This window comes from Trichosurus vulpecula, chromosome 4 (genome assembly GCF_011100635.1).
Source record: "Trichosurus vulpecula isolate mTriVul1 chromosome 4, mTriVul1.pri, whole genome shotgun sequence".
NCBI lineage: Eukaryota > Metazoa > Chordata > Mammalia > Diprotodontia > Phalangeridae > Trichosurus > Trichosurus vulpecula.
Genome location: NC_050576.1, coordinates 79,375,865 through 79,388,290, shown reverse-complemented (window position 1 = coordinate 79,388,290; position 12,426 = coordinate 79,375,865). Strand labels below are relative to the sequence as shown.

Here is a 12,426-nt window from a genome sequence, read left to right as displayed (position 1 = left end):
ACAATAAAGCATAGATTATATTACATTTTAATACGAAGTCGGTCTACAGTCTGCTGAATAAACAAACCCCTTAGCTTCCGTAGAACTCAAAGGCTGCTTTTCAGGAACAATGTGAGTTATTCTCTTATTTTGCTAAATCACGTACTGAATCAGGAAATGTTGTATCTTTAGAAAGTCTAGTGCCCAAATTTGCAAACTCAGTAATTCCTGAACTTGGAATTATTCATGAGAAATCTGCTTTCTGTGACTAGAAGATTCAATTTGGGGCTCGTACTACTTTGGGAATTTGAAATCCCCCTCCTCTACACAGGAGGTTGAGATTTAGCAATCATGTCCTTGAACTCCTTTCTCAGGTTATGTAAAAGCATGTATCGTCACCATAATCATCATCATCCCAATAATAACTGGCATTTGTATAACATTTTAAGGTTTGTAAAATGCTTTACAATTATTATCTCATTTTATCTTATAACAAGCCTATGGGGTAGGTGCTGTCATTATTCCCATTGATAAAGAGAAACTGAGGCACAGAGGTTATACCCGAGGTCACAAACCTAATAAGTGTCTGAGGCTGGATTTGAACTCAGGTTTTTATGATACCAGGTCCAATGCTCTATCCATTGCAGCACCTAGCAGCATGTCTATCACTACCATGTGCTTCTGTTATAAGTCGCCATTATTGCTCTGTAAGACAGGTAACACTAGCACACAGGAGGGCTGCCAGCACAGGTTTGCTCTTAATCGGGTTAGACCAGAAGGATAGGAAGACAGCTTTGGGTGGTTCATAAGCTTACTTTATTCTAGTCTAGTCTTCTCAAGCGGGTTTGCTGATAATGGGAGCACCAACTCCTCCAGCATTCCCTAATCACCTTCTCACAGGGGCTGGCAAGACATACCTCTATGTCTCAATGGGATCAATTGAGACAGGCACAGTTTGTGCACTCCTCTAAATCCCCTCAAGTCTTGATGGGGGCTGGTTGAGGCAAACACAGATTCCACCCCCCCCCCAAGCCTTGATGAGGGCCAATCAAGGCACACACAGCATTCCAGCTGGTACGTTAAACCCTAAGGGTTTCCCACTCACGGACCAGAACCCACTTGCTTTATAGGACAATAGACAAAGAAGGTATATTGCCAGTAATAGCCTCACAAGTTTATGTTATCTCACTGTTATATCTCACTGCGCAGTCATGGTGGATATTTACAATTTAAGCACAAATGTTTATATTATTTATCATTATATAATGCTGCACAAGCATGGTGGAGATGTTTACAAGTCATGAGCCTGGGAAACTGAGATTGTTATGGCCATGGATCCTGGGAACTAAACTATAAGAAAGAATAACAAAAATCCACCTTACACACACTAAAATCCACCTTACTTTCATGCTCCTAGCGTGGACTTGAGAAGAAGAAACCACTGCTTTCTTCCTCCCAACTTCCAGACCTCTGGTTGAAGGTTACCTCTGCTAATCTGTAGTGTAAGGATAAGAGAGAGAAGAAAGCACAACCAGCTGCCTTTTATAGACCATAGGAGATGAGATTGGCTCTTTTTTGATCAGCAGTCAACAGAACACAACTAATTGGGTTTTTCTGAAGCCAATGAGCATGCTCAGGTTCTATGGGGAAATGATGCATGATTGCTCATGACTTGTACTTTCATCGTTGATTGCAGGACTCAATTTGATCAGTAACTGCTCTGATCAATGTCCTTATATAAGAAGATAGAAATAAAAGAGTTAAGCTAACTAGAAGGGAGACATCCATTAAGACATGGTATCATTTGCCCTTTTTTCAAAATAAAAAAAATTTAAAGCATCGCATAATCAATTGATGAATCCATAAACATTTATTAAGCATCTACTATGTGCCAGACACTGTGCTAAGAGCCGGGGATACAAAAAGAGGCAAAAGACCACCCCTGCCTTCAAGGCACTTACATTCTAATGGTTCAGCGTTCTAGAGCGCTTCACAACTATTATCTCCTCGTACCATATTGCCAGATGTGGAAAATAAAATAAAGGGAGGTCAAATGGTTAAAGTGATTTATCCGAGAGGGGCAGTATAACAGCTTAATTATGTCTCCATCCCCTTCGTCATGTCACGAAGGTTTTGAAGAGTCAGATTCCCATCTGAATCCCCTGGAAGCATCCATCCCTACAAAGCCCAGAGTCAGAGAGTTGGAAACTTTCTCAGCAAGAAAAGGAAGCTGACAGTGATTTGTGGGCCAGGTCAGATTAGTTAATTAAGACAGGGTCCAGACCCATTAAGGAAGGTGAATAAAGGTCTTTTTTCTCCCCTCCACCCTCCCTCCTATCTGTTAATGCTGCCTGACAGCTTCATGAGATTTGGCAGACGGTGCAGCTGACTGGAGGAAATTTCATCCAGGTCAAATAAAGGCGTCACTAGGTAGATGATTCTTGTATTATATCAATTAAAAAATCATAGGTTTGGCCACGCAGACTCACGCTTAGCAGACAAGTCATTTTAACTAAACTATTTTTTCATTAAAATGGGACCTGGCAAGGCTTGGAACTGTTAGTGATTCCTGCTTCCATCCTGTATTTGAAACTGAATGCTCTCATGTGGATGGCCCCAGGGCTTACTTCATAAGATGGGCAGGGGAAGAAACTTGTCAGATACAGAGGGCTCTGTGGTGTGTTTGTGATGCTGACATCTTGCTGGTTGTCAGTTGGACTAAAAAGACAGGATTTCTCTTCCTACCCTCTGAACCTAACATGAAATGTTTACATCTACATTAGGTTGGCTTCAAATTCATCGTTGTCAAGAATATGACCCAGGAAAGTCAGAGCATTTTAAAATCCCCTTTATTCTTTCCATTTAATGATAGAACTGAATTGCTCCCATCCCCTCTCTTGGCAATGCCCACATTTATCTTTCATAACCTCACTACCCTTATGGGTCTTTTCTGTCTGCTTTCATATCAAACAAGGATTTCATCCCTAATTTTTTCCTTATTTCCTTTCAATTGGTTTAGTGTTCATTTCTGCCCTTGGGAACCATAATCCCTTCCTTTTGAATCTTTCCTTACCTTTATTTTTCTTTGTACTCTAGGCCAGCAGAGGATTTTTTCTTTCAGAGAAAAAATGTTCAATTTCCTCTGAGCTAGACGAGGCATGGTCTGATATCTGTGAGCTTCCAAATGGTGGGTGTGATTTTAAATAAAGGGAAAGTCTGATGTCCCTGAAGACTAGAAATATACAACTACCTGGCATTTCGTTCTCAACAGGTGGTGGGCTTTTAAAAAATTAAATGTGTTATTTAGAACATAATCTTGAATAGCAGTACAACCATCTGAACTTTCTTAGTCATTTAAATTAATTTGAATTAATAAAATATCATAACAACGTTTTAGCTGCTCCCTACTAGTACCCATCAAAATTCTTTGGGTATTCATTGTCTCACCTTTCCTGTTGTATGGCCATCATCATCCTGTGCCCTATTCTTATTCTGAATTTTTCCTCCATGATTGCATTATTTCCTACTATAGGTCTTTGTAAATTTCTTTACATTCTTTATACTTGTTGGTATTAATGACATTAGGATATTCCATTATATTAATGTAACATAATATAACAGTAAATTATAACATAAATTACTTAAGCATTCCCCCATTGTGGGACTTTTAGGCAGCTTTCTTGGTTTTGCAGTTACATATGATGCTCATATGAATTTTTATTTTGTTTAGTTTGTAGACTATCTGTCGCTAAGCTTTAAGGACAAACTACCCTTGCTGACAGCTCACCTTCTTCTTCCCTCATGGAACCTGTACCTCCTCCAACTGCCTGTGCAGAACCCCTCCAAAAAAGTGTGTTTTCTGATCAGTGTTTCTTGTTATTTGACTGTCAGGTATTCAGATGCATCTTTGCAACAGAGAACACTATGGCTACCTCCCCATCCCACTGAAGCCACACCAGACAGTGCAAGAAGACATCGAGAACCTCATTCATGTGCAGATAGAAGCAATGAGTAAGTAAGACAAGGAGGACCCCTATGGGGCAGGTCCAGCTTTGCAGATGGCTGGTTGTCCATTTTAATGGCGAAGAAAAGGTGATCGCTTCAGTCTCTTCTCCCTCCATTCCATGATGAAAAATCCTAGCTCCAAATCCATGGGTAAAATTGCAGTGGAAAAAGGGCTCACTCTGGAATTGGAGATGTGAGTTCAAGGTGGCCCTTTCACCTATGTCACCTTGGACAAGTCACTTCATCTCTGAGTCTCTGTTTCATCATCTACAAAATGAGGGGGTTAGACCAGGTGACTTTAAGGTCCCTCCTGAGTGGGACGGTGAAGCCCTCTCATGGAATCTGGATCTCAGCCTTTCTGTGAGTTGAGTGGGATGAATGGGGCTGGGGACTTTTCAGTGTGGCTCAGGGCTTCTGATTGTCAACTCGGCCTATGTTTTGAGTTACTACCTGTAGGAATCTGAAACTTAGAGCAGCCTGAACCCCCCGCCCCAGAACAAATAAAGATAAAAGTGTTTTTAAGAGTTGGCATTGGCTAAATTGTACCTGGGGTAGTAGATGTCTGCATTTAGATTGTGAGCCCGAACTCCACCAATGAGAGTAAAAGGTCAGTGGTGGAGTGGGGGTTGTTTGCGTTAGGGTATAAAGCTAAGTTCTGCCCGCTGAGCACTGTCTCTCCCTACTGATTGTCTATGGGTTGGGAGACCACCCTTTCCCACAGGATTGTAATAAAATTCATTTCTACTTTCTACCTGAGAAGCCTCTGAGTTTAATTTTGGGTGAAGTTGCTGTCCCACACACTCCCAACTAAATGTGAATCCTTCCAAATCTAGGATCCTTCCTTCATTGGACACTAGCAGCTAACACTACAGCAACAAATAGACTAATTAATTTCATTTGATGGGTTTGTTTTTGTTTCTACACCAAGAAGAAAAATCATGGATTTAGAACTAGAAAGGGCTTTAAAGACCATGTAGACTGGTGTCTTCATTTTACGGATTAGAAAACCAGGGCCCATATGAGCTAAGTGACTTCATTGTGGTCAAACAAGGAGAAAGTAGCAAAGCAGAGATTCCAGTGCTTGTCCTCTGACTACAGGTCTGGTACTTTTTCCATTGCACATAGGTCTCAATCGCCCAGGACCAGCCACTCACTTAGCTGTCTCTATTTGTCCCCTGATACTTCTTTGTTTGTTGTTGTTCAGTTATTTCAGTCATGTGCGATTCTTTGTGACCCCATGTGGGGTTTTCTTGGCAGAGATACTGAGGTGGTTTGCCATTTCTTTCTCCAGCTGATTTTACAGATGAAGAAACTGAGGCAAACAGGGTTAAGTGACTTGCCCAGGGTCGCACAGCTAGTGTCTGAAGCTGTATTTGAACTCAGAAAAATGAGTTTTCCTAACTCCAGGCCTGATACTCTATCTACTGCGCCTGACATTTGTTTATGGAATTCTTACTCATCCTGGCCTGAAAATTGGTTCTTTTTCCTTTTTTCTTTTTTTTTAACGGGCCGTCAAAATACTTATATTTTCCTTGACCCCGGTATAAATCTGAATAGCCATTTGTAAATGAAAATCCCTTTGTCTTCAGAGTGGGTACTGGGGAAGATCCTCCAAATAAACTATCACTTAACTTCCACAAGATTTTGGATAGGTTCCCAAAGTGGGCAATAACACCGCTATGGGGCACTGGAACAATCCAAGGTATTTTTTTAAATGATGCAAATTTCCAAAAAATAACATTAAAGGGTTAATGAAAGTATATTTGGGGGGGTGGCGCTGAGTAATTTTTTAAGGGGGGCAGTAGGCCAAATACATTTGGGAACCATCTGTCTGTGAATCATGTCAATCTGAAATACAGCCTGCAAGTACAGAATCCTAAATTATAAATCTCCCCAGCAAATAGTGAAGGGCTTAGGACAATGTCTCTTTGCCTCTTAATTAAGAAATTGCAAACAGAAGAATGGGTGTTCCTGTATTTAGGCTGAAGTGCCAGGTAGAAGACAGTTTATACTTCACATGGTTCAGAATTCTGGAATATCTAGGCAGTTCAGCTTTTTCATCATTAACTGTGTTGCTTCTCCATTCAATTAAAAATATGTATACGTATATATGTGTCTATTATATATATACACACACATATATAACATACATGTATATACTATGCATGTATGTGTATTGTGGATATACACATATATACATACACATATACACGTGCACATATATACATACATTTGTGTGTATACGTATATATACATGCATATATACATATGCATACACATACATGCACATACATATATGCATATACATACTCAAGACACACACGCACACACATATATGTATGTATGTACACACACTTAGTATGTGCCAGGCACTCTACAAGGTGCTGAAGATTCAAAGACAAAAATGGTGTCCCTGCCCTAAAACTCTTTACAACCAGCAGGGGGCAGCAGGGGGAGCAGAACATGTGTTCAGCTAAGTAACTAAAAAGTATTTTCAGCAGGCCTGAGGACTAGCACCTGGGGAGTCAGGAGAGGCTTCCTGGATGGGGTGGCCTTGAGCTAAGCCTTAAAGGGAGCTACTGTTGCTAAGAGGCAGCAGAAAGCATTCCAGGCATGGCGGGGTGGGGTGGGGCAGCCTGTGCAGACCCGGCAAAAGCACAGTTGAAAGATGTAGGTAAATTTGACTGGAAGGTAGTGGGTGAGGAGGAATAACATGGAATCCACCTAGAAAGATAGGTTGGAACCTGATTGGGGAAGGAACCCCGGTTCCTGCCATATGAGAGGCGGCTGAAGGAGAAAGAGAACAGAAGACTCAGGGGAGACAGAGGCAGTATCTCTTTTGAAACATCTGGAGGACTGTCAGGTGGAACAGGGATTCTATTTCTTCTCTTTGGCCCCAAAGAGCAGAAGGAAAAGCATGGAGAAGAGCTGAAAGGAGGCAAATTGAGGCTTGATTTTAGGGAAAAAAATTTTAACACTTAGGCCATCCACAAGTGCATGAGGGCCTGCCGGAGGGGATTTCCCTTCCCTGGGCATCCTCAGGGTGGCCTCTTCTAGTTCTGAGGTTCTGTGATTTATGTGCTTTGCTTATATCGCCACGTAATATACACATAATGTATGCTTTGGAAATACCATTGAATTGAGCTGGAGCCCAATGCAGATATATCTATAGAGACTGAGTAAGGAGCAGTTCAGGGCACATCGTAGACCCTTAAAAATGCTGACTGACAGATCAGTTTTTCAAACCCCTTAGCTCAGCATTTAAGCCCTCGACAATCTGACTCCCACTTTCCTTTTTCCAGTTTTGTTTCATACCGCTCCCCTTCAGAAATTATGTCCTCCTGCTAAAATGGACTACTAGCTGTACCTTGAAAGAAACCAATACTATGTCTCCCAGGTCTATGCATTCACAACGCCCCGCCCCTTCCCCTCATTCCTTGCATGAATTCTGACCTCATCTCCACATCTCAGAATCCTTGTCTTCCTTCTAGGCTGAGCCAGGTGGTCCTTCCTCTGTAGCACCTTCTATGGTCTAGCCTCTTCCTCCCCCACTCCTTCTACAATATTCCTTATACAGGGTGTCCCAAAGGTCTTAGTACAGATTTAAGCTATTAAAACAAAATTGCCCTAAGACTTTTGAAACATCTTGTGCTATACATATCTGTGTACATATTATATCTGCCCAGTAGAAGGTAAACTCTTTGAGGGCAGAGGCTCTTGTTTTGGGGCCCCCCAGTACTGATTACAGTGCCTTACACAAAGGAGATACTTAATGATCACTGATAGATGGAAGTGCACTCAATGTTCGTAGTTTTGTCATTGGTCATTTAATTTTTAAAGAATAGAAAAATTAAGCATGAATGGCACCCTTCCTAAGCATGCATTTAAAATGTCAGAGAGGAGGGTACCTTTTCAAGGGTGCCCTGAGAATCTTAAGAGACAGATGTAGCCTTGCCCTGGGGGAGCAAGTAACTCAACCAGTATGTGAGTTGGGCTGAAACTCCTCAGAGTTTGTGAAATCTATACCCTTTTACACTCTCCGCCCCCAATGAGCCCTCCTTTGTAACAAATAAGTATAGTCAGCCAAATTAATATGTTGGCTACAGCCAGATTTTCCCAAGGCTTTGTTTTCACCCTTGTCCTGGTCCACTTACTGCATAGATCAGTTATTATTATTTGTTAGTTTGCTTTCATAAAAACCATTTATCTAAAAAAATTGGAAAGAATTGCATGTTGCCATAACAGAGCAGGAAAAAAATCCATGTGGATTACATCATATTTTTCAAATGTCCTCCAGTAAGAAACTCTGAATAGTTAACCCTGACATAAATTTAAGCACATTGGTATCACTCATGGTTAAAGAACCAGTTCAATGAATTATCAACAGACATAAGTGCTATACTTTGTACAAGGCACGATGCTAGGCATTGAGGATACAGCGAGATAAAATACACAGTCCCTACCCTCCAAAAACTCAGAGACAGGGCTTACACATAAGATAAACAACAAAACAGAGGAGCATAGAGTAAGTGCCCATAGTACAGTTACAGACCGCCGAGCCCTCATCTCCTCCTGGGCTGCATCACTAACTGCCTGATGGATGTCTCCACTTGTGTGTCACATAAGCATCGCAAACCCAAAAAGTCCAGAACAGAACTTTCCACCTCTTCCCCTCCAATCATCCCTCCTCCTAATATCCCTTTCCCTGTTGGTAGTGCAACTATTCTTCGAGTCACCACGGTTTGCAAGATGTTGCCCTTCCTTCTTCACTCTCCTTCATGGCCTTCACCCGATCACTTGCCAAGCCCTGTTGATTCCACATCCACAACATCTTGCATCCTTCCTCTTTTCTCTACTCACACCTGCCTCCTCAGGAAGTGATCCTCGGGCTCCAAGTGAAGTGCTCATACCATAGCGCTATGACATCTTCCTCAAGAAGGATCAAATACCCTTGAAATGCTACTCTGGTATATATACACATTCATATACACATATACACATACATACATATACACATATACACACATATATACATACATATACACATACATATATAGACAAAGAGATCTATATATAGATATATATGTAGGTAGAACTCATTACTCCTAAGAGGTGCTACAGTCAAAAAGTATAACTCTTTTCAAGAAGTATTGGGACAAATGTGTGAGTGGAAGGCTATAAATAGCTAATAAGAGAAACTGGGATATAGCTAATAATCTGACCTCAAAGCCTGATTTCAGGAAGGGCAACTGGTCTCCCTTACATGCCAGGCATGCCCTGGGGGGCCTCTGCTATGTCATAGGTCTGACCCAAGATCATTTTTCCTATCTGGAAAATAATGGTGGCATAGTGAATACAGCAGTGGACCTGGAGTCAGGAAGACCTGAGTATGACTCCAACCTCAGATACCTACTAGCTGTGTTCCTTTTTTCCTTTTTAGTTGTTTTTCAGTCATGTCCAACTCTTTGTGACTTCACTTGGTGTTTTCTTGGCAAAGATACTGGAGCAGTTTGCCATTTCCTTCGCCATCTCATTTTACAGGTGAGGAAACTGAGGCAAACAGGGTTAAGTGAAAGCTGAGTCTAGGGTTACATAGCTAGTAAGCGTCTGAGGCCAGATTTGAACTCAGGAAGATGAGTCTTCCTGGCTCCAGGCCTGGTGCTCTACCTAGCTGCCCCTATTACCTGTGTAACCTTGGGCAAATCGCTTTAACCTCTGTCTGCCTCAGTTTCCTCATCTGTAAAATGTGGATAATAACTCCACCTAACACCCAGGGTTGTTGTGAGGATTAAATGAGATAATACTTCTAAAATACTTTGTAAACCTTAAAGCACCAATTACACTAAATGCTATTCTATTACAGACTTTATCATCATTATCATCATCATCATTATTATGTGACTACTTCTTACCATAAAGCGTTAAACATCGGACACATAGCTGGGAAATTTGAACTGAGCTGTGACTGTCAGAAGCCAACCACTTGTAGCTATTACAAGTGAATCAGTAAGCAAGCTGTAATGTCTGTACCGTCTTTGCCTGCAACAAGATAGCTAATTGCAGCATCTTTTTTGACTGAGGCCATTTTTAAAACTCCACAGGCCATTTGTGCATTTTAAAAGGAGTGAGAGGCAGAGAAGGATCTGTTCTGGATCAGTCAAACCACCATGTTTAGGTCTAAGTAAGGAAGGCTGCTTGGAAGAGGAGAGAGAATTAGAGCAACCAGAACTCTCTGTTGGGGAAGATTCTGATGAATTCATGTTGGGCTTGTTTTTTTCCATGGAAATCCAAAAGGAATGAGAGAAGCAATAGAGCAGAACCAATGGAAATCTACTAGAGGGTAGCCTCAAAGTAGTATGTATTTGCAGAAAAACCAAGGAGAGGAAGTGGCTGCCAATTGTTACTAAAAGGCGCCGAGATGAGTTTTTGCACAGCTGGTGAAGCGAGGACCACTACTTAATGGTCACACTTCACAGTGAAATCGAACGATTGAACATTGTAGTTTCATGGTCTAATTTAATAAACATTCCCATCCAATAAACATTTGTTAAGCATCTCCTGCAAGCAGACTAAGGCCAAAAAGGAAATAATGGCGAGAGAGTATTTTTAAGCCACTCTTTGAACCTGCATGGCATGATGGGAGGAGCACCAGCCTTGGAGTGAGATCTGGGTTTGAGTTCCAGCCCTTACACTTAAGAGTGTGAGAATAATTTTGATACCCCTACTCAGTATGATCAGTATCTACTCAGTTCATTGTGACCTTAGAGAAATCATAGAACTTCTCTGAGCCTCAGTTTTTTCATCTGTGAGGAGAATGATTATGCTACCTATGCCAGAGATCGTCTTTTTTTTAAAAAAAAATGCAGGTGTTTTTATAAACTCAAAGTAATTCTGATAATAATAGTTGACATCTAAACAGCATTTTAAATTTTTCAAAGAGCTATACATCTGCCATCTCATTTGATTCTTATAACAACCCTGTGAGGTAGTTGGTATTATTATCATCATTTTATAGATGATGGAATTGACGCAGACAGAGGTTAAGTGACTTGCTCAGGGTCATATGGCTAGTGTCTGAAGGTAGATTTGAATTCAGGGTCTTTCTATCTCCAAATCCAGCATTTAAATAGGAGCTGTTATGATCAGTTTCAATTATATTGAAAAATACAGTTTATATTTTATGTCAGTATTATATTCTAATGTATTTTACTTTATGCTTTCCAAAATAGTATCCTGAGACAGGATCCCTAGGCTTCACCAGACTGCCAAAGGAAAAGGGTCCATGACCCAAAAAAGGATAAGAACAGAAAGTCATCCTATTTGTCGATAACACTGTGCTGATTGCAGCGAGACCCAGAATACTCAAGGGCTCCCTCAGTGAGATCCAGAACCGTTCAAAAGAGATCAGTCTGACTATCTACAGAGAAAAAAATTAAAAGTATGAAAAGGGCTTATTGCCTAGAAGACTATGACACCCTGTTGGATGGGCAAGCAACTGAATTAGTTTGTGAGTGATGTGTACATGTGTGTGTGTGCATAGGTATGTATGTGTGTATATACGTATGTATGTGTGTGTATATTTATATGGAGAGGTGGTATGTAAACATGTATACACACTTATGTATGTAAATATATACATACATATATATATCTATATATAGATCTCTTTGTCTATATATGTATGTGTATATGTATGTATATATGTGTGTATATGTGTATATGTATGTATGTGTATATGTGTATATATGAATGTGTATATATACATATAAATACATATACACACATACACACACATATCTTGGACAGATGGACAATGCACTTGGCTCAGAATTGATTAGGAGGCAAAAAGTGGATTGGATTGGATTTGAAAAATTGTGCCATTCTTTAGTGCTCCTGAGTTGCTCTCTGACACCAAAACCTTTCTTTTTAACACCAATAGTCTCCCAGGGATGCTATATAGCTGTGAATCATGAAATGCCACTCTCCAAGGAATCCCAGTTGTGGGTGACCCAGAGGCAATGGAGAGGCACACGGTGGGTGTGAGCAGCTGAGTGGTATATGAGAGCTCTTCTAGAAAATGAATAAGTATAAAAGGAGTCAGACTGATCATTTATTACACAAGAGCATGGATCGAGGCCGTTTGGTGTAACAAACATGTTTTGTTATTGTTTAGTTGTTTTCAGTCCTGTCTGACTGCGACCCCATTTGGAGTTTTCTTGGCAAAGATGCAGGTTCTACGCTCTGGAAGATGTATTGAAAAGATGTGCTACATTTTTTATACTATTTTTAAAGAGCAGATTTGTTCTATTTGGCTTCTTAGGAGAGAAATCGGGGCAGTGGGTAGAAACGTGAAGAGAGGGAAAAGCTTCATAACAATCAGGGCCATTCAAAACTGAATTCGGCTGCCCCTTGAAGTATCAGGGTCCTTTTCTCAAGATACCT

At 40.8% G+C, this 12,426-nt stretch overlaps 1 protein-coding gene across 1 annotated transcript in view; it reads left to right on the top strand.

Annotated features, from left to right (window-relative positions):
• COLGALT2 (collagen beta(1-O)galactosyltransferase 2) overlaps positions 1–12,426 on the top strand; it is a 137,175-nt gene that overhangs the window by 100,165 nt on the left and 24,584 nt on the right. The window contains exon 6 of the mRNA XM_036756427.1: positions 3,871–3,990. Coding sequence (XP_036612322.1) covers positions 3,871–3,990 — 120 coding nt within the window. The remainder of the gene's footprint in view (positions 1–3,870; positions 3,991–12,426) is intronic.